This window comes from Globicephala melas, chromosome 6 (genome assembly GCF_963455315.2).
Source record: "Globicephala melas chromosome 6, mGloMel1.2, whole genome shotgun sequence".
Taxonomy (NCBI): Eukaryota; Metazoa; Chordata; class Mammalia; order Artiodactyla; family Delphinidae; genus Globicephala; species Globicephala melas.
This window is the reverse complement of record NC_083319.1, coordinates 1,714,751-1,734,329: the sequence shown is the minus strand read 5'-3', so window position 1 is coordinate 1,734,329 and position 19,579 is coordinate 1,714,751. Positions and strand designations below refer to the sequence as shown.

General features: G+C 58.5%; 2 protein-coding genes and 1 long non-coding RNA gene across 13 annotated transcripts; 2 read left to right on the top strand and 1 right to left on the bottom strand.

The window, feature by feature from the left end:
* Nucleotides 1–70: 70 nt before the first annotated feature.
* On the top strand, nucleotides 71–5,592 carry LOC132597438 (uncharacterized). Of its 2 annotated transcripts, none has more exons than XR_011377515.1 (3): nucleotides 71–421; nucleotides 2,022–2,222; nucleotides 3,295–5,592. It is a non-coding gene; the product is annotated as an uncharacterized lncRNA (long non-coding RNA). The 2 variants fall into 2 exon arrangements; XR_009564211.2 differs by lacking the exon at nucleotides 3,295–5,592 and adding an exon at nucleotides 3,077–3,282 and having other exon boundaries at nucleotides 2,022–2,880.
* On the bottom strand, nucleotides 1,329–8,599 carry ENTR1 (endosome associated trafficking regulator 1). Of its 10 annotated transcripts, none has more exons than XM_060300152.1 (10): nucleotides 8,386–8,599; nucleotides 8,136–8,285; nucleotides 7,330–7,398; nucleotides 6,458–6,570; nucleotides 5,753–6,160; nucleotides 5,158–5,231; nucleotides 4,265–4,568; nucleotides 4,058–4,120; nucleotides 3,486–3,625; nucleotides 1,329–2,756 (listed from the first exon to the last, which is right to left on the bottom strand). In XM_060300152.1, the coding sequence occupies exons 1-10, from the start codon at nucleotides 8,453–8,455 to the stop codon at nucleotides 2,657–2,659; spliced, it is 1,491 nt and encodes a 496-aa protein (XP_060156135.1). In that variant the 5' UTR covers nucleotides 8,456–8,599; the 3' UTR covers nucleotides 1,329–2,656. The 10 variants fall into 10 exon arrangements, with proteins under 10 accessions (XP_060156135.1, XP_030694152.1, XP_030694153.1 ...); XM_030838292.2 differs by having other exon boundaries at nucleotides 4,457–4,568; XM_030838293.2 differs by lacking the exon at nucleotides 7,330–7,398 and having other exon boundaries at nucleotides 4,457–4,568.
* A 48-nt stretch (nucleotides 8,600–8,647) lies between these two features.
* On the top strand, nucleotides 8,648–19,177 carry PMPCA (peptidase, mitochondrial processing subunit alpha). The gene is made up of 13 exons (XM_030838307.2): nucleotides 8,648–8,779; nucleotides 9,947–10,149; nucleotides 10,581–10,660; nucleotides 10,885–10,967; nucleotides 12,624–12,718; nucleotides 13,462–13,562; nucleotides 14,172–14,435; nucleotides 14,742–14,834; nucleotides 14,929–15,047; nucleotides 15,153–15,243; nucleotides 15,333–15,395; nucleotides 16,912–17,056; nucleotides 18,226–19,177. The coding sequence occupies exons 1-13, from the start codon at nucleotides 8,709–8,711 to the stop codon at nucleotides 18,393–18,395; spliced, it is 1,578 nt and encodes a 525-aa protein (XP_030694167.1). The 5' UTR covers nucleotides 8,648–8,708; the 3' UTR covers nucleotides 18,396–19,177.
* Nucleotides 19,178–19,579: the final 402 nt, after the last annotated feature.

The window sequence follows — 19,579 nt, the reverse complement described above, 5'->3', positions numbered from 1 at the left end:
TTGGCGGAGGCGCGGGGCACGCCGGGACGGGGCTCTCGGGCGGGCCAGTGCTGCCTCCGTGCGGCCGCCCGCGGGACTACCCGCGCCCGCCGGCGCCTCGCTGCGGACCCAAGGGGCCCGGTCACCGGGTCCGGAGTCTTCTCCCTCGCTGTGGGACTTCCCGCAGCCACCGAGCCTGTCTGTGCTGTTTCTCCGTTAGCTGTGTGCAGGGTTTTGGTTGAGGAACCGAGGAGAAAACCCGCCGAGCGCTCGCGACTGTCGCGGCCGGGCCGTGCGGGGCCGGTGCGCCGAGCCCGTCGGAGACGACCGGCCTCACCCCGGCGACGCGCCCCCGCGGGGAGGGCCCCTGACCTCCAGAGTGAGTGCGCCTTCCCGGGGGCGGTGGCCGAGTCCTGGAAGGCGAGTGAGGATGCCGGGAGAGGTAGGAGCAGGCGCCCCTCCCGTGAGCCAGGTGGGGTGGCGGCGGTGGGGAGGGGGGCGCGGGTTGGTGCTCAAAGCGGGACCTGCAGCGAGGGGCCCACAGAGTTGCCGGTCCTTCCCGTGCTCACTCAGCGCCCCCGTAATAGTCCGGGACCCGAGCCCACGGGGTCCAGATGCACAGGCAGAGATGCATGTTCAACGAAGTCATCGTGAATTGTTCTCTGAAGTTTTTTTTTTTTTTACTGTGGAACACTTCAAAGGCACAGAGAACAGTGTAACAGAAGCCTGCGTGTCCACCCCCCTCCTTGCTGCACCCAGACCCCCTGTGCCCACCCCAGCCCTCCAGCCCGGTGATCTGGTCCCTGTAAAATGAATGCCGTGCCCTCTACCCAGGGCTGTGGCCCAGGCACCCCCCACCCCCGGCAGCCCCAGCGCTGTTGCGAGCGCACCCAGAAGAGAGGCTCACTCTAACACTCTCCTACTAGACCACCCTGTCTGAAGTCTGCTCTGAAAACTGATTCCGGAACCCACTTTTCACCAACGGGCAGGAGCACAAGGTAGTGGGTGGGGGGTGAGATGAAGGGCGGGGTCAGTGGGGACTGCTGGGAGGCTCTTACCTGTAGCTGAGATCACAGGGCCTAGCAGTTCAAACGTCTTGTAAGTCCAACCAGGGGACCTCAAATGCTCCCATGCTAGACTCCAACCTGTCCCACCCAAGACACGCAGCTGTGCCGCGCGTGTCCGCAGCGCACTGTCCCTGCAGCCGAGCCTAGCAGCCGGTGTGGGTCCACCCTAACCCCCTGGGCGTTTTCATTTATCAGCACAAACCACCCATTAGGCCACGGTCAGCAGCGTGATTCTCAAGCATAAAGAACGGGCTGAATTAGGAAAAAAAAGGACACTGCATGTGAATTTTAGAATTTATTAAATAAGAAAACTGTCAATTTGAACAGGATGCAAAAAGGACGTTTAGTTAAAAAAATAACATCCGTAGGAAAACAGCCAAAAAGGCATCTAGTGCATGTTACGCCTCCCCTCCAACAGGAAGGGATTGGAAAGGCACCCGGGGAGACATCGCCCTGACCTGGGAAGGCTCTGCCTCGGCTCCAAGTCCCTGAATCCTACATGTCATCCTCCAAGTCCCTGAATCCTACATGCCATCCTCCAAGTCCCTGAATCCTACATGCCATCCTCCAAGTCCCTGAATCCTACATGCCATCCTCCAAGTCCCTGAATCCTACATGCCATCCTCCAAGTCCCTGAATCCTACATGTCATCCTCCAAGTCCCTGAATCCTACATGCCATCCTCCAAGTCCCTGAATCCTACATGCCATCCTCCAAGTCCCTGAATCCTACATGCCATCCTCCAAGTCCCTGAATCCTACATGCCATCCTCCAAGTCCCTGAATCCTACATGCCATCCTCCAAGTCCCTGAATCCTACATGCCATCCTCCAAGTCCCTGAATCCTACATGCCATCCTCCAAGTCCCTGAATCCTACATGCCATCCTCCAAGTCCCTGAATCCTACATGTCATCCTCCAAGATGCCGCTTGGAATGCGTACCAAAACCCTCCAGCCAAAGCCAGTTTTCCTTCCAGTGCACTTAGGTGGCGCCCCACCGTGGAGTGCCCGTGCTGACCTTGATCCCTGCGGGAAGATAATGGCAACCACCTCGTGGGGCATCCACGCTCAGGTCACCAACCACAGGAGCCCCCACCCCCACCCCGAAGCTGAAGGAGTGGGCTGTGAGCCAGAGGGGGTGCAGAGCACCGCCAGTAAGGCACAGGTCCCTGTTTGAGGTGAGCGCTTACGTTGTGACTCATTTAGTGTTTTTCTCTACTTACGAAAGCAAAGACGATCAACTGAACTTATCTTACAGTTCATATTCTAGAATGACAATGGAAAACACTCATCACAGAATTGCTGTTTTTGTTTAGTAACTCTAAGAAAAAGCACCGGCTTTTATAGAAGTGTCTTCCAGCAGATGATCAGCGCCCGTAGCTCACCAAGGAGGGCTACACGGAGCACAGGTGCGGCTCTCGCATCCAGGGGCTGCTCCTCCCTGTGTGCGGCTCACGATACTGTTCCAGGCCGTGAAATTAGTATCTTGTGATAGGTATCTTTACTGTGTGTGAAGACTGCACGTTCAGAGACATGGTGGCATGTTGCAATCCATCAGGTAATGGTTTCAGGATGTAAACAGAGCTGTGAGCTGGAAGCACCTCCGTGGGTCTCAAGACTCCTCTCCCTGATCTTTAATTTCAGAAATTCTGTCTATAGATTTAAGGATTTCAGCAACAAGATTCAATGTTTCAGCTCCAGAAACCAGCTGCCTGAAATAAAAGCACAGATGTTACAGATGGTTTCTACAACTGCTCCAGGGCAATAACAGAAGCTTTGGGACCTCCCTGGCAGTCCAGTGGTTTGGGCTCCCCGCCTCCACTGCAGGGGGCACAGGTTGGTTCCCTGGTTGGGGAACTAAGATCCCGCAAGCCACACAACGCAGCCCCCCGCCCCCACCCCCCCAAAAAAACCCAGAAGCGTTAAAGCAGAGAAGTTCCAGAGTGAAAAGTGCAGAGTTTTTAAATCTTAGATTCAGTCTCAAGAGACTCTTTGTACGGGACTTAAACGAGACGGGCTTCTCTACCCACAGCTGTGTCTGGACACCCGATGGGCTTCCCTACCAGCGGCTCTGACCGGACACCGCTGCTGCTGAGCTCAGCCCCGCGGGAGAGAGATCACGACGACGGCAACCGACCCCTCCCAGGAGCCTCACTGTGCCCTGCACGTCTTGGGCCTTCTTCAAGTGTATGTGTTTTTATAAGAGGGAAAGTATTATTCTTTTTCACTCAAAACCTTGGTGTCTTGTAGGTGATTCAGGTCTGGCTGACGTTAACCCTCAAGCCTCCCAGGTGAGAACGGTTATCCCCCCGTGGACCGTGGAGGGCCTGCTCACCAAGGATGTGTCGTGTGACTGCGGAGTGGACAGGATCACTGAGCCCCACCCCCCAAGGCTGCAGCTGGAAGCATCGGCTAAGCACCCCTCCAGGCCCTGCACTCACTTGACGGAGGCACGCGCGTTGTCCATGACGACGCGCAGGTTCTGCAGGGCCACGTCGGTGTTCTGCTTCACCACTGCCAGGCTGGCACCCTGGCCTGACCGCAGGGCTTCGTTCTCCTGCTTGAAGTTAGAGACCTGCGCCTGGGCCCGGGGTGGGGGGGAGGGGACGGGCGTGGCAGCGTTAGAGCTTTTTCCTGGCTAAACAGGAGAGCAGCTAAAAGGCCATCTGACTGAAACCAGACAAGGCACCCTAGGTAGAGGCGACAAGGGGATGATGCCCTTCCCTAACTGGGGGGTAGCAGGCCTCCTAAAGGACACGGGCCTAATGCCGTCCCTGGTACCTCGCCTGTCGTCTGGTGCGCACGTGCCACCCCCCGCTCTATAGTGATGCCCTCGACACTCCTGTTGGGCACAACCAGGAGGCCCGGCACGAAAGCTCAGGCTGTCCTGATCTGGGTGCTTCATCTGCGGGGGAGCGGGAGGGCGAGGGGAGGAAACCCCAGCAGAGACTCTTTGGTGCCCTTTTTGGAATTCACGAATATGTGAACCGTTTAAGCCCCTCTCTCTAGTTACCTGGAGCAAGCTGATTTCCTGTTTCAGTTTTAGGACGTGATTTTCGGCCTTTACTGCCCGTTTCTGTTATTCCCCCCACAAAAAGAGAAAAAAAATAAGAGGCATCACTGACACGGTAAAATGGACGCAGGGCGCATCCCCTCCCTCCCCGCCCCTCCCCCTCCCCCTCCCTCCCCGTCCCCCTCCCTCCCCGTCCCTCTCCCTCACCTGGCGGCCCCGGCTGGGCAGCCCACTGTGAGGGGCCCTGCTCACTGCCGGCCTGCCTGGGCCCACCCAGACCCATGTGCCCCCGGGGCAGGACTCAGTGCCCTGTGGGGAGTGACACAGCAGACACCGACAGTGTCCAGCCAGGCTGGCCCCGCCCATGCCCCACTGCGAGCCAGGCGCCTGTCTGCTCACGGTCATGCGCTCCAGATTCTGCTCCACCTGCTGCACCACCGATTCCAGGTCATGGTAGTCACTCTCCTCCTTGATCATTTTCGCTTCTAACTTCCGCTCCAGCGTCCTCACCCTTGTTAAGGAAAAAGCCCAGGTGACTAGTAACTCCCTTGACTAATTCTAAGAATGTCAGACTATAAGCAGTTTTAATTGGATTTGATCAAATAAAAACCACAAGGTTTCAGAATGCACCTTGGGAGGAACAGCTGTGAGGCGACCACCTCAGAGCTGGATGCCAGTTGGCTGGCGGTCAGGGGTGCCCTGGGGCCGTCTGACAGCTCTGCTGCTCCATTGTCAAGTGGGGTTGATTTTGCTCTGTTTCAAACACACTTTTACACAAAACATAAGAAACGTATCTGATGCTGAGGATTTAATGCAATAAAACCATTCTCACACAACTACTGAAGCCTGCATGCCTAGAGCCCGTGCACCGCAACGAAGAGTAGCCCCCGCTCGCCGCAACTAGAGAAAGCCCGCGCACAGCAACGAAGACCCAACGCGGCCAAAAATAAATAAGTTAAATAAACAAACTAATTTTAAAAAACAAAACAATAAAAACCCAGGCACAGTCCAATTCTGATACTTCATTATCGTTTTCGCATTGGTTTCTTTGAGGGTCAGAAGATAATTTGAATTGCAAGCCTAACTCAAAACTTACGTACATTTCTGTTTGAGTTTCAGAGAAGCTCTGAACCTCGGTCAGCTTTCTTCTTAGCTTAGAATTTTCATCTTTCAGCTGCAGAAAAAGAAAATCCTCATTAGAAGCTCGGTGTCTCACTGCAAAGGGATGTGTACTTCTGCTACTTGGCTCTGCAACTTCTTGATAAACAAAAACATTGCAAGAGCCACTCTACAGTCCACATACAGTGAAAAACCAAGAACAAGGTTTTCTGCTTTTTAAAGGCCTACTACAGTCACAGACTCCAGTCTTACTGAGATCTTATAACTCTTAGGTGACTATAATTTTTCAAATGCCCTCAGGACACCGGGCAAGCTGTCCCCGAGCCACCAGCTGGGGTGGACCCTTTTCTGAGGGCAGCGCGTTGAGGATCTCCCTCTGCTCCAGTTCACGCCCCCTCACAGCCCTCCGCAGGACTTTGGCGGTTACGCTCTTGCCGGTCAGACAGACCACAGGCTGTCTTGTCCTTAGAGCCCACCCCCGGCCATCAGGGACACCGGGGGCTCCAGGTTTCCTCCAAGAATGCTGCTTAGACACGAGCCGCGACCAGGGTGCCGATGCACAGTCCCCTCACTTACTGCTTCGTAACTTATCTGCAGTGTCCGAAGGTGCCTGTCCCCCAGAGACTCTCCGTGGACTGTGAAGTCGGTGCTGGGGCTCCCGGCTGGGGAGACGCGGGAGTCGGAGTCGCTCAGCATGCACGGAGGCAGAGACTCAGGCCCCACCAGCTCCGACGGGTTGGAGAAAAAGGAGACATAGGTGCTGCAGGGCGACGTGCTGGCGGCAACCCTGGAGGAGTGGGTCTGCTCCACGGCAGACGGCAGGTAGGCCCCGTCCCACCCTTCGTCCTCGTCCTCGTCCTCGTCCAGGAGGTCGCCAGCCCCCGTCGGGTCTTCGAAAAACGGCTGCTGATGCTCCAGGCCATACCCCATGGCCTGGGAGGTGGGGGAGCTGCGGCCGAGTCCCAGCGAGTGCCTCGTGGCTTCCTGAAGAAGACAGGGAGGCGACGCTCAGGCTCCGGAGCCGTCGCAGGCCCTTCTTCCTAGACGTCTGAGGTTGGAACAAGAAGAAGGGCCCATCTTGGCTGCCGAGAATGTGGGGGGCAGGAAGGACCCAAACGGCTCTGAGTGCCACACGGCTTCTCCACCGGGAGCAGCAGCTGCCCCGCTTTGCCCCACAGCCCTCGGCCAGCCTCCTGGGAAGCAACACTGCACGTCAGAAGAGAGACGGCCTCCGGAAGGGTTTTCTGTCTAAGGTCGCTGCAAACAACGCCTTAGGTTTACCTTTGAATAAATTCTGCTGTCAGTATTCTCTTTCGACAGGCCAAGGTTCTTGCTTTTCAGAAACTCTTTAAAGGAGAATGGATTTGCCTCTTCAAGATCTCCAAGTTTCTCACCTGAGATGATAACAGACGTCACAAACGTGAAACGTCTTCTGAAGGTCCTTAGAGGGAACGTCCCTATTCGTTGCTCTTTCCTGAACACGACCCCACCTAAGATGGGGAACACTGCCCTCGTCCTTCCACCAGACCTCAGCGACACTGGGAAACGAGACAGCTGGCTGATAGAACAGACCGACTCGGGCATGCTAAACTCTCCTTCTCGTCCCAGCTCCTCGGTCCCCGCACCTTGCTGCCACGGGGTCCACCTGGGGACGTCTAAGGCTGCCACGCGCCTCCACTCCCATGCAAAGGGCTTGGGCTGCAGCCTACGCTGGAGGCTGGCAGAGCGGACGTGCAGCCACGTCAGGAACCACTGCTCCACCTCCAGCCTTTTCCCCACTCACTCTCCAGCTCTCCCTTCTCTTTCCCACTCTGCCGGTACCCAACCAGCCACCCTGCGGCCCTTTTGGCCCACCAGTGATCCAAGCCCAGGTGTCAACCCTGTATGAAGTTGGCTCCTGTAACCCTGGCCCCACTGTCTCCTCAGACCCCTCAGGTGTGACTTCCCACCCCCTGCCATCCCTCATGCCCAGGTTCTCCTGCCCCTGTGCCCACTTTCCCTCCACCCGCGGGTCAAGATCGACTGTGGGGCTCCACCCCCACCTGCTCTTTCGGGTTATATGCTGTCAGACTGCCAGCCCTGCTGCTGGGCACGTGCCTGCCACATAGAGGCATGGACGGAGAAAAAAAGAAAGGGTTACTGAACTACTGTACCTCCAAAGTGTGTGTTCTGGGCTCCTGATGGACCGTGCATAGTGCCTTTCCCCTTTCCATAGCCCAAATCTGCAGAGACATCATCACCCCACCGTGATCACGGGAGGCCTCTATGACCACAACTTGTTTTGACATGCGGTCTCTACTGCAGTGGCTCTTACGGCCTGGGCAACTTTCAAAGCACAAGCCCCCGGGCTCCTGCCCCTGGAGATGGTCTGACATCCGTGGGCCCTGGCAGCTGTGATTCTGAAAAAGCTCCCGTAGGTCTGATGCCCCGCGGGGCAGGCGCACGTCCTCCGTCTTATGGTGCCTCCTGAATGCCCTCGTGGCTTGTCATGGGCTCTCAGACCCTGACAGAACCACCTAAACGCTCCCTGAACACCCTGGACCCCAGGCAGGCAGTGTAGCCGCTTGGGGAGAATTAGGATGAACTAAAGATGGCCTCTGCCCAGCTGCAGCGACCAGAGGATGGCTACACCTGGTTCCCCAGCCTGGCCTACTGGATGAAGGTTCCCTCATCCTCCCACCTGAGAAAGCAACGTGATTTCCTGTGTTGCCACTGGGCCTACCTCTATGCCGGCATTTGCCACGGTGTACTGGAACTGTCTGGCTGGGGGGGCAGGGGGTTCTCCAAGAGGAGACTGTGAGCTCCAGGGGACGGGACTCCTATCCACTTACGTTTCCTACTCCCCGCGCCCGGCGCACGGTGGGGCTAGTGGTCACCGTTGGGCCGGGGGTGAGTTGCGCTATCGCGCGGGACCTACAGGTAGTGCCGGCACCGGGAGTCCCTGAGGCTCGTCTCTCACCTGTGTCTCCCACGGAAGCTAGCACCGGACTGGGCACATAGCACATAAACGTCGGCCGAATGCCGAAGAAGTGGGACTCCAGGTCCCTGGCTTGGGGGCGCTCACAGTCTAGCTGGGGGAGACAAGACCGGCGCTCATAGAACGCGGGAGCTGTAATAACAACAAGAGCGACTTCACCGCGCGCCCGCCTCACCTGGGCCTCAGCGCGGACGCCGGGCCGCGGACCCCCGCCCGCCCCACGCCCGCTCACCGTCCGGAATGACGAGGCTCCGGGCCCGGGACAGCGGGGCGACGCCGGGGCGACGCGCGTAGCCCGCCATCGCCGCGGGCCCCGCGGCGCCAGCCCTCCCTAGCCCGGCAGCGGCGGCTCCATGGCTCCGACTCCGCCCAGGCCGCGGCCCAAGTCGACCGCCCCAGTCGCCCGCCCCTCGGCCGCTGCTCCGAGCCTCCGGCCGCTGCTTCTGCTCCGCGCACCGGAAACGCAAGCCCGAACGCCTCGGGCCGGCGCCGGGGGGGCGGGGGGCCGGAGGCGGAACAGGAAGTGACGACAGAGTCGGTGGGCGGTGACTCAAGATGGCGGCTATGGTGCTGGCGGCGACGGGGCTGTTGCGAGGCTCGGGCTCGTGGGGCCGCTCGCGGCTGAGGTGAGCCGAGGGCCGGCCGGGGATCGGCCGGGGGCTGGGGCGGCCCGCGCCCTTCTGGACGCTCCGCTTTTGGCTCCCCCACGCCGAGGGGCGGCGCCCGGCAAGCGGGCTGGGAGTGCGGGACCCCCGTCCGGTCCCCGAGGCGACGGGGGCACTTACCCCCATGGCGCCCCGGGCTCCGGTCCCGAGCCCCATCCGCCTCTCTCCCGCCCTCTCCTCCCGGGCGGTCGGGGGGGGTGCTCGTCCGAAGTCACGTGTCATCTCCGCCCCGGCCCCTTCCGGCCGCGTGCCCCCTTGTGAGGCCGAGCCGGCAAGCCTGGGTTCTGTGGTCGCCAGAGCCATGTCCTTGACTGCTGTGCTCTGTCCTCTCTCCTCTGGATGTCTGGCCTTTTCCCGCCCTGGCGCTTTTATTCAGGCGACAGATGGGTGTTGATCCCTCGCTGTGAGATCCTGGGTGCGATGGGGACAGAAACCAGGCACTGGGTCCAGGCAGTCTCATGCCCAAAGTGTCAGCTTTAAGGGGAGTAAGCCGCCTTCGGCGGTAAGAAACAGGAGAGACTAACTTCAGGTGGAACGAGGAGGAGCAGCTTACGAGGAGGTGACATCTGAGACAAGGGACGGGGACTGAGAGAAGGGTCAGCCCTGTGAACAGTGCAGGGGAAGGCGGGTCAGGCCGGGAACCGTGAGAACAGCAGCGAGGGGATGATGGGCCCAGTGTGTCCAGGGAACGGACCAACTGGCCAGTGGGACCCGGGCCTGGGGCGGTGGGGGGGCTAGCAGATGAGTTTGGAGGGGGAGTTAGAGGCCTTCGGGACCCCGTGAAGAGATGTGGCTTCTGCTTGGGCTCCAGGGGGCTGTTGAAGGGCAGGGCTTGGCCAAGTGCTCGGTGTGTAGAAACAGACTTAACCCACTTAACCCTCTTTTCATGGAGGCGGCATTTGAGGCCTAAAGGCCTGAACCAACTTGCCGCATGTCCCTGGGAACACCTCAGTGGTGTTCTCGGTCACTCCTCTGTGTTGTCTCTGGAGACGTGTAGAAGTCAGTCCTCTAGATAAGGAGATGCTGATTTTTTAAATGCACACAGAACACAAGTAACTGCACCTAGGTGGTCACCACAGGTCCCACCATCTCAGTTGTATTATACCTGGGCCGATTTCTGTGTTTCAGGTTTGGAGCCCCTGCGTACAGGCAGTTCAGTAGTGGCGGTGCCTATCCCAGCGTCCCCCTCTCTTCCCCCTTGCCCGGAGTACCCAAGCCTGTTTTTGCCACAGTTGATGGACAAGAAAAGTTTGAAACCAGAGTCACCACACTGGAGAATGGGCTTCGTGTGGCGTCCCAAAATAAGTTTGGACAGTTTTGTACAGTAGGAAGTAAGTGCTGTCGGTAGCGTCGCGGGCGGCCCCGTTTGTTGTAACATGCACACACTTCAGCTGACTGTTAGTTGTACTTAGGGCATCGTTCATGAATTGTGTCCTGAGTGAAAAAGCATGGCGTAGAATCGGAAAATTTAGTAAGCAGAGTGTGAACGGTGGCTCTCCTGGTGGTGGGTTTTGTTTCCTTCTTTCTGCCTTTCTGTCATCCTAAAAGTTTTCTACCACAGATATAAAGTACGTAATTCTATAAATACTGACGTACGTATGTAGCTGTGAAAACCTTCGGAATCGAGGTAACGTACGTACTTGTCTTCATGTGTTTAAATCTGGCTGTATCGGTCATATTCACAATTTTAAAAGGTTTGTTTTGATTAAATTTTCTCTTTTGAATATCTGACTTAACCTGTCAACTTTATTTTTATTGCCAGTTCTTATTAACTCTGGATCAAGATATGAAGCAAAATATCTCAGTGGAATTGCTCACTTTTTGGAAAAATTGGCATTTTCGGTCAGTGTCCAACTTGTGATTTTTGAGGCTATACTTGGGAAGAATCTGTCAAGGTTTGCTTTCTAAAGTGGATATTTTAATAAATGCTTGAGTTGCCAAGTCGATACTAATTAAGGTTTCTAAGTTAAGTGTTCTGAAAGCAAAAGTAAATTTTTTTCTTAAAAACTGTATCTTGGAGGTTGTTCTGCGTGGCTTACGTAGGTTCTCTTATTCATTTTTCCTAGTCTACTGATCGATTTGACAGCAAAGATGAAATTTTGCTTACCTTGGAGAAGCACGGGGGTATTTGTGACTGCCAGACATCAAGGTACGCCAGCTTTCACGTACAGACTCATCTTTTATCACGTGGACTGTCCTCATCCTTGGTCAGAGTCCCCCTGAGCCCCTCCCATTGGCGAGGCCATGGAGGTGAATGGTGAGAAGTGAGCCCTGGTCCAGGCAGAGACTCGGGTGGAGGGTTGGGTGCGTGGCAACACTTACACAGAGGCATGCGCTCCGAGGGCCAAGCCTCCCCTGCCATTCGAGCCAGGCTGCTGGCTGGGCACTGGGGATGCAGAGCAGGCCTGTCCCCAGGATGCTCACAGATGGGGCAAGGGGCTGCACCACGGGTGGTAGACGCAGGAGCCAGGGGCCGAGGGTGGTGGGACCGCGGGGGAGGTCAGGAAGGGAACGGCAGGCAACTCAGCGTCAGGGCTGCTGCTTGAAGGCTCCTGCCAGGTGGAATAACGGACGGCCGTGGCTCAGACCGAGGAGACAGCAGGTGCAGAGGCTCAGCCTGGAAGAGGCAGTGGTTGGTTTGGGGTGGGGAAGATTCAGTAGGCAGCTGGGGCACAGATGGGGTGGGGGTGCTGTGGACAAAGGCAGGTGGTGTCTGTCTGCCCATTGTGGGGCGTGTTTTGGAAAGCTCTGCTCAGGGCAATGTGAGATGAGCAGACAGAGATCACACCTTTTTTTTTTTTTGGTCCACGCCGGGTGGCATGTGGGATCTTAGTTCCCCGACCAGGGATCGAACCTGGACACCCTGCAGTGGAAGCACAGAGTCCTAACCACTGGACCGCCAGGGAAGTCCTAGATCATACTTTTTTTAAGTGGTTGGTTATTTTGATCTGAATGCTAAAAAAAATTAGAGAGAAAACATAGGTTAAATGCCAAGAATTAGAGTTGACGGCATGTTCACATATTCAAAAAAAGGTCTGTTCAGAAACTTGTGGCTCCCGGCTGCCCGTGAATGAAAGCCAGACTGGTTGGCTGTGTTCTTGTGAAAAATCTCATCCTCCGTCTCCCCAGGGAGCCCCTTTCTCTGGTCAGGCAGGCCTGTGTTCTGCCCCAGTGCAGCCAGCTAATTCTCAGCTCAGACTTCCGTTCCTGCCGCTCTCCCACGTGGTCCTACAGCACTTCCCCACTAAGAATGGCCCCTTCCCTGCAGAGGCCCTGATGGCCACGTCTCCCCTCCAGGGCTCGCTCCTCTCCCCGTGGCAGCTGGGCCCACTCTGCGTGGTCTCTGGCCTGACCGTGCCGCCCTCGTGGCTCTGTGGTTGTCACGTTTGCGCCTCCCCTGCCTCAGTGCGCCTGTCTGGTCACAGTGCCACGTGCTGTGAGCTACTGTTACAATCGGTCTCTGTCCCCCAGCCGTCTAAGGCCAGGCATGCGCCCGTGTGGACGGTTCGCCTAGCGGACACTCAGCGCAGGATGACACGAGTAGCCTCAGAGGGGCTTGTGCTGGTGAAAACCGCTCAGCTGCCTCTCCAGTTGGGCTGGACAGTGTCTTCCACTCCAGCAGTTAGCCTGTGCACAGCTGGGGTTCCTGCGTGCTAAGAGTTTACACTGTAAGATGGGAAAGGGGAAATAGCCCAGGTGTGTGCTGACCCTCGACGCAGAAAGATGTAGCCGCCCCCCCTGCCGCCCCAGCATACACCTGTCGTGACCTTAGTGCCCCCAATGTTGGTCTTGTTGGTTTTTCCAGAGACACCACCATGTATGCTGTGTCTGCTGATTCCAAAGGCCTGGACACGGTAGTTGGCTTGCTGGCAGACGTGGTCCTGCACCCCAGGCTAACAGGTGTGCGTTCGGCCTGCTTGAGGGGTCCTGGGGTGGGGGGCAGTGCTGGGAGGTGTGTTGACTCACTGCCCCGGGGAGGGGCGCTGTGTCATGGAGCCTTGGGCCCACCCACCAGTGACAGTCAGCAGGGGGTCACTGGAAACGGCGCTCACGATTAGAAACGTCCTTGATACTGAATGCTTGGACACTTCCTCTCTGTGCCCTTTGACGTTTGTAGCAAAATGGTTCTTTCATTTCAGAAAAGCATCTCAGACGGTGTTTAAACGCCCTGACTGACGTGCTACCAGAAGTGTCTGTGTCTCTGCCCCCATTCCCGTCCTCAGCCTTGCAGACGGCAGGACTTCAGGCTCCCTCCTGGGAGTTGACACCGGCCAGGCTAGCTGCGCTGTTTCACAGCAGCCTGGCCTTGGGGTTCCCAGGTTCCAGTTACCTGATAAAACACACCCCCGCCATTGGTCTGTGCCTCTGTGTCTGGACCTCAGTGCCTCGTACGGGGAGGAAGCCACGGCTCGGAGCGGGGCCAGGTGGCTGCTTCCGGGCAGAGGGGAGGAGGCCCAGTTCATACAGTTCTTCCCGGCCTGCAGGGCACTCTCCCCGTCGCTCGTACAAGTGCCCCCCAGCTCTGCCGCAGAGGAAGGCAGAGGAGGCTCTGCCCGTGCCTGCCGATGAACGACACTGGGCCCCGCTCGGCGACCCAGGCTCGGGGCGGCCTCCGGCTGAGCCTCGTCTCTGGTTCTCTGCAGATGAAGAAATCGAGCTGACGCGTATGGCTGTCCGGTTTGAGCTGGAGGACCTCGGCATGCGGCCCGACCCGGAGCCCCTTCTCACCGAGATGATTCACGAGGTGCGATGGACACGCGGGCCACCTCCACGGCCTCGCCCCCTGACCCCGGGCTCGGCGGGGGTCGTTCACCTGCCTGATGCCACCTTGCAGAACATTTTTAATTTCTGAATTTGTTAGCTATGCAAGTTTTAAACTTTTTAATCCTTACGGTAACGAGGTTTGTAGAGTGAGCCTTTTATTTGACGTTTCTTACGAGTTTTTGTTCCGGAGAGGCAGGTTTACTCTTTCTGTAAACACACAGAGCTGTTCCTGCCAAATGGGAGCTGAAACGAGCAGCTGGCGGGCTTTTCCCATCAGGCCGCGGGGCGCCGCCGTCCTGGCCTGCCTGGGGAGGCCCGGGCTTTTCCCATCAGGCCGCAGGGCGCCGCCGTCCCGGCCTGCCTGGGGAGGCCCGGGCTTTTCCCATCAGGCCGCAGGGCGCCGCCGTCCCGGCCTGCCTGGGGAGGCCCGGGCTTTTCCCACCTGGCCGCGGGGCGCCGCCGTCCCGGCCTGCCTGGGGAGGCCCGGGCTTTTCCCACCTGGCCGCGGGGCGCCGCCGTCCCGGCCTGCCTGGGGAGACCTGGCTGTGTTCTCCTTGTCACTCGTGCGTCTCTTGCTTCCTTTATCAAGGCCGCCTACAGGGAGAACACAGTTGGCCTCCACCGCTTCTGCCCTACGGAGAACATAGCAAAGATCAATCGATCGGTGCTTCACTCCTACCTGAGAAACTACTACACCCCGGACCGCATGGTGCTGGCCGGGGTGGGGGTGGGGCACGAGCAGCTGGTGGAATGCGCCCGGAAGTACCTGCTGGGCACCCGCCCTGCCTGGGGCAGTGGGGCGGCCGTGCACGTGGATGGATCGGTGGCACAGTACACGGGGGGCATCGTCAAGGTGAGCCATGATCTCGGGTTGTGTACGCTTTCTTTGACTTCTTTTTTCAGTGTGATCGACCTTGTGTTTATCCTGAAGGTGTTAGGGTCGCCTTAACCCGGCTTCACCTTAACCCGTGTTCCTGTTAGAGCCAAGTTCCACCTGGACTGGAGGCTCTGCTGGCTCACGCCTCTCGAGGGGTTTCCTGATATTGGTGTACGGTTTCTGTAGACCCGTTTATATACCACCTGACCTGAGAAGCGTGCGAGGCCGGGTGGTCTTTCACTGAGTTCACGCGTCTTCCACTGAGTGCATTCTTGGTTCCAGCTGGAAAGGGACATGTCCAGTGTCAGCCTGGGCCCCACCCCGTTCCCTGAGCTCACGCACATCATGATTGGCCTGGAGAGCTGTTCCTTCTTGGTGAGTCCTGGGCGGTCAGGCAGGGCGTCCTGGAGCAGGCCTCACACCTGTGCGGGCTCAGCCCAGGCTGAGCTCTGCCATCCGTCTGCCGCAGGAGGGGGACTTCCTCCCTTTCGCGGTGCTGAACATGATGATGGGCGGCGGCGGCTCCTTCTCGGCCGGCGGGCCCGGCAAGGGCATGTTCACCAGGCTCTACCTCAACGTGCTCAACAGGTGGGTTGGGTGCCCTCGCCCGCTGCGTCGGGGCCGCCGGTCCAGCCGAGCATGCTCTGGGGCCTTGACACCTTCCTGGCGTCCCTCTCCCCACGTCCCTCACAGGCACCACTGGATGTACAACGCGACCTCCTACCACCACAGCTACGAGGACACAGGCCTCCTGTGCATTCACGCCAGCGCCGACCCCAGACAGGTGAGGGCCGGGCCTCCTTCACTGTGGGAACCGGGGGACGAAGGCTGCTGGGCTGAGATCATGCTCTCCCGCTCCACGCTCTCTTACAGGTTAGAGAAATGGTGGAAATCATCACGAGAGAGTTTGTTTTAATGGCTGGAACTGTGGATGTGGTAAGTAGGGCTCGGAGCCATTTCCAACATCCTTGTGGTGTTCGATGGGTAGAGAACATGGTGTAGGGTTGGCCGGCAGAGGGCCCCTGCTCTGTCCCCACACCACCAGCATCCCAGCCAGGACAGCACAGCCCCGGGGTGACCCAGACCTGCCCCCGTGGGAGCCCGTCCTCCCTGGTCTTGATGCTGAGAACCCCCCCAGCGCCAGGTCTGCTTTCTCTGACCGAGCCTGTGCCTCCTGTGCCTGCCCTGTGTCCTTCTGTAAAAGGGTACATTGGAGCAGCGTGGAGCAGAACGAGCGGGCCACGCAGGGCATTTTTCTAGCTCTTTCCTGGTTCTGGTTTACGTTTTGACCTGAGATTTTGTTCCCTCATTTTTTTCATTTACTTTTTATTATACCACGCGTGTTTAGAAGTCTTGCTTTTTTTCCTGGATCAGAAGTGGCACCAATAAGCAGATTCTATATACACACTACACGTGGAGGCGTGCCCAGACACGTGTGTGCACATGCACGCGCACAGGCACATACACGCACACAGCAGCAGAGAAGCACAGCGTATGAGCCTGCTCGGGGTCAGCGGGTGTGGTTCACTTCAGGGCTTCTCTTCTGTACGTTCCATGTGTTCTGCAGTAACCACATACTCCCTTTTTAATCAGAAAAAGAAGTATTATTTTAAAAATAAAAACGTGTTTAAAAATTTACACGTGGTGGTTCCATTAGCGTCCGGCTAGAAAAAGTGTTTTTCTCTAACGTGAAGGCAACTTGAGATAAAAATTATTTGCCTGAACTTGCAAAAGTCATCAAGACGTGTGTTAAATCAGGAGTTACTTTACTTAAAAGACACACAGACTCTAGGCAGCTGAGATGTTTTCCAGCACCTGTTCTCCAGGCCTGAGAGCTCCCCGGTGGGCGGCCTGCACCTCTCACCAGCGCCCCCGTCTCTGCCCTTGCACTCCAGGCTGGGCTTCAGGAACGGAACTCGCTGGAGCTGCAGCCTTAAACTTGGCCCCAGATACAGAGCTGGTAGTTTGAGCTGGCTCCTGCGGATTTCCCAGGGAGCGCGGTGAACGTAGCTGACAAGACCCTGCTCCGGGATTTGCGGGGAGCCCCAGAGCCGGTGTTGAGTTTGTTTTCCTTGTGATTTCAATGTGTGGCCAGCTTTGGGGTCCTGCAGTTTGGGTGTTTGGTGTTCTTCCCTGCTCATGCTGCATGGCAAAGTGTAAACCCAAGAACTCCAGGGAAGCACATACTTCTCCCTTATTTCGAATGTGGTAAAGGCCCTATTAGTGTAGTTCCAGCCGTGACCCAGAAAGCACAGAGGCAGAAACGTGGCGGGATCTGCCGGTGACTTGGGCCGCGAGCCCAGGCACAGGGGGCCGTGTTCCCTTATGTAGCCCCGGGTAAGCGGAAGACCCTTCGCCAGGACACGTCCGTCAGCCCCTCTGCTGGCCGGGCCGTTCGCGATTGGCTGGGAGACGGGCGTGAGCCCAGGGACTGAGCCATGTGACCCCGCAGGTGGAGCTGGAGCGGGCCAAGACGCAGCTCATGTCCATGCTCATGATGAACCTGGAAGCCAGGCCCGTCATCTTCGAGGACGTGGGGAGGCAGGTGCTGGCCACCCGCTCCAGGAAGCTGCCCCACGAGCTGTGCGCGCTCATCCGTGAGTCCCGGGCCCAGGGCGGGGTGGCCCCGCAGGACCGCACCCCAAGCCTTGTCCTCTCCCAGGTCTGCTTCCCGGCCTGCCAGCGCCGGCTGAGCGCCTTACCCGTGTGACTCCAGCTTTTGGCCCCTAATGAAAGGGCCTCTCACGACCCCTACAGGTTTCAACGCATATTCAATGGGAAAGTGGGTGGAAAGTGCCGTGCTGTGCGTGGAGAGACACCAGCTCCAGCAGCGCTGCCCCGGGGGCTTGTGGCAGGTGTCCGTGGCCTCCTGTGAGTGGCCTTCAGGAGGCCCTGAGCCTCCAGGATGCCAAGCTGTACTTGTTTGTGACTCTTTGGGGGACAGGTTAATCTTAGCTTTGTCAGATTCCCAAAGGGTCCGCAACCCCAGAAGGGCTCTGCCTACTGCTCTGCGGGGCCGAGTCGCCCAGGGTGAAGCTGACATGGTCCCCGGGCGTCTGCTGGGTTTGGAGTCCTGCTGAGGACAGTGCTTGCCCCGCCCACGTGCAGCCCCTCAGCCCCTAGAGTATGACAGTACCTGATCTCCCTGAGGCCTCGTCTTCTGTAGAAAATAAGTTCCCAGGGGTGTGGTTCCCTCCTCCAAGGCTGGGCCACGTGTGCAGCCCCTCAGCCCCCCTCGTTCTGACCTTACCCTTCGTCCACGCGGTGCTGAGGCTTTGGTTTTCCCCTCCTTGCAGACTCGCCATGTAGGTAACTCGTAGCTGAGGGTTTTTTTTTTTTTTAATTAATTATATTAACTCCTGTTGGGATGGGCATGTCCTAATGCAGTTGAAATTGACACTTGCTCATTTACTAAGAAGCTCACCGTGCGGTCCACACGTGGCTGCGCTTGGACCCTCTGGGGTCCTCAGCATCCCTCCTCCGCAGGTGGGGAGGCGGTGGCAGGTTGGGGGCCCCTCTGTCTGTTCAGGACCGCAGCCACGGCATGGAGAGGAGTGGGGTCCACGCGGGGTCGGGTGTCACCGTGCGGTCCACACGTGGCTGCGCTTGGACCCTCTGGGGTCCTCAGCATCCCTCCTCCGCAGGTGGGGAGGCGGTGGCAGGTTGGGGGCCCCTCTGTCTGTTCAGGACCGCAGCCACGGCATGGAGAGGAGTGGGGTCCACGCGGGGTCGGGTGTTCACCTGACACCTCTCTTCCCCGTGCCAGGCGATGTGAAGCCAGAGGACATCAAGAGAGTTGCTTCTGCAATGCTCCGCAGGAAGCCCGCAGTGGCCGCCCTGGGGGACCTGAGCGATCTGCCGGCGTACGAGCACGTCCAGGCGGCACTGGCGAATAAGGACGGGCGCCTGCCCAGGACGTACCGGCTCTTCCGGTAGAGGCGCCGCAGCAGCACTGTCCACACGCGTTTCTTTGGGGTGACTTTAGGGCAGACGTTCACAGACGGTGCAGACTGTGGGACTTTTCCTAAATGTGAATTCCTTCAGAATTGGACGTGCCAATCAATCAGTGGAATAAAGATTGCTCTCCACCACTGCAGCTGGAAACGGGAAGTGCAGGGAGGCTGGGGCAGCCGGCTGGCGTCGAGCCGGGCTAGTCTTCCTGCTTCCCCAGGGGTTTCGGCAGGTGGGGGACTGCGCGGTTCTCCGAGGCCGGTGGTCGTTGGGCGGGCGAGGCCTGACCTCTCCTCTGAGGCCCCCGGGCCCATCAGCCCGCCTGCATCTGGGAGGCCAGGGCCACCCATGCCAGCACCTTGAGGGTCCCGGGGCGATGCGCCGTCCAGCTTGACCAGTGAGGGGTGGCCTCTTGCCCTCAGGAGTAAGGCTCTGATTTCAGAGGTGGGGAGCTTGGGGAGCTTGGGGCGGGGGAGGCGGGCTTGAAAGGCGGGAGGGCTGAGGCCGCACGCGGGGCCCTGCAGGGCTGGGCACCTGCAGTGGCTGCCGTGGGTCCTTCTGACGCTGCCGTGGTTCAGAGGGCGGCTTCCTGGCCGCCAGCGGGCTGCACAGAACCGGGCCACAAAGCTCTGTGGAGAAGAGTCGTCTCCAGGCCGTATTTTGTGAAACGCTAAGTGCACCCCTGCTGTCCAGCTGGGAGAGGGAGGGGCGATCTGAGGCCATCAAATAAACGTTTCGGCGTCACTTCTGTCACGTCCGTTCATGTTGCTGGGGCCTCTTGTCCCTTTATTTCCATCCCTTTACTGCACACCTACCCTGGCCCAGGTGGGAGGTGTCTGGGCCCCTGCTGTCCTTCGCCTGCTCCGCTCCAGTCTGCTGGGTGGGAGCCCCAGGCTCACGGCAAGTGGGCCAAAGGCGTGAATTCCAGTTGTTAGGAACGTCCTGTGGTGACCGGGCTGGCTGGGAGGGAGCGCGGGAGCGCGAGGCGTCCCGGGAGCTGCTCCCAGCCGGGCCCAGGTTCCTCTTGCGGGAGCTGGCGCTCACCCGGGCTTTCTGTCTCCTGGACACCCACCCCTCCCTCTCTCCTCCCCCTTTACCCCCCCTCGCCCCGTTCACTTGGGGGCCTTCCCTCCACCCTTTCAACCCCGCCCACCCTGTGCGCTGTCCCT

Coding starts and splice junctions, on each gene's coding strand:
- ENTR1 (XM_060300150.2), bottom strand. CDS start 8,455: ATGGCGGGCTACGCGCGTCGCCCCGGCGTCGCCCCGCTGTCCCGGGCC. Junction 5,232..5,752: donor TGCAGATAAGTTACGAAGCA/GTAAGTGAGGGG, acceptor CTTTTTCTGCAG/CTGAAAGATGAAAATTCTAA. Junction 4,121..4,264: donor TGCCCAGCCGGGGCCGCCAG/GTGAGGGAGAGG, acceptor GGGGAATAACAG/AAACGGGCAGTAAAGGCCGA.
- PMPCA (XM_030838307.2), top strand. CDS start 8,709: ATGGCGGCTATGGTGCTGGCGGCGACGGGGCTGTTGCGAGGCTCGGGC. Junction 10,150..10,580: donor ACAGTTTTGTACAGTAGGAA/GTAAGTGCTGTC, acceptor TTTTATTGCCAG/TTCTTATTAACTCTGGATCA. Junction 15,396..16,911: donor TGGCTGGAACTGTGGATGTG/GTAAGTAGGGCT, acceptor GTGACCCCGCAG/GTGGAGCTGGAGCGGGCCAA.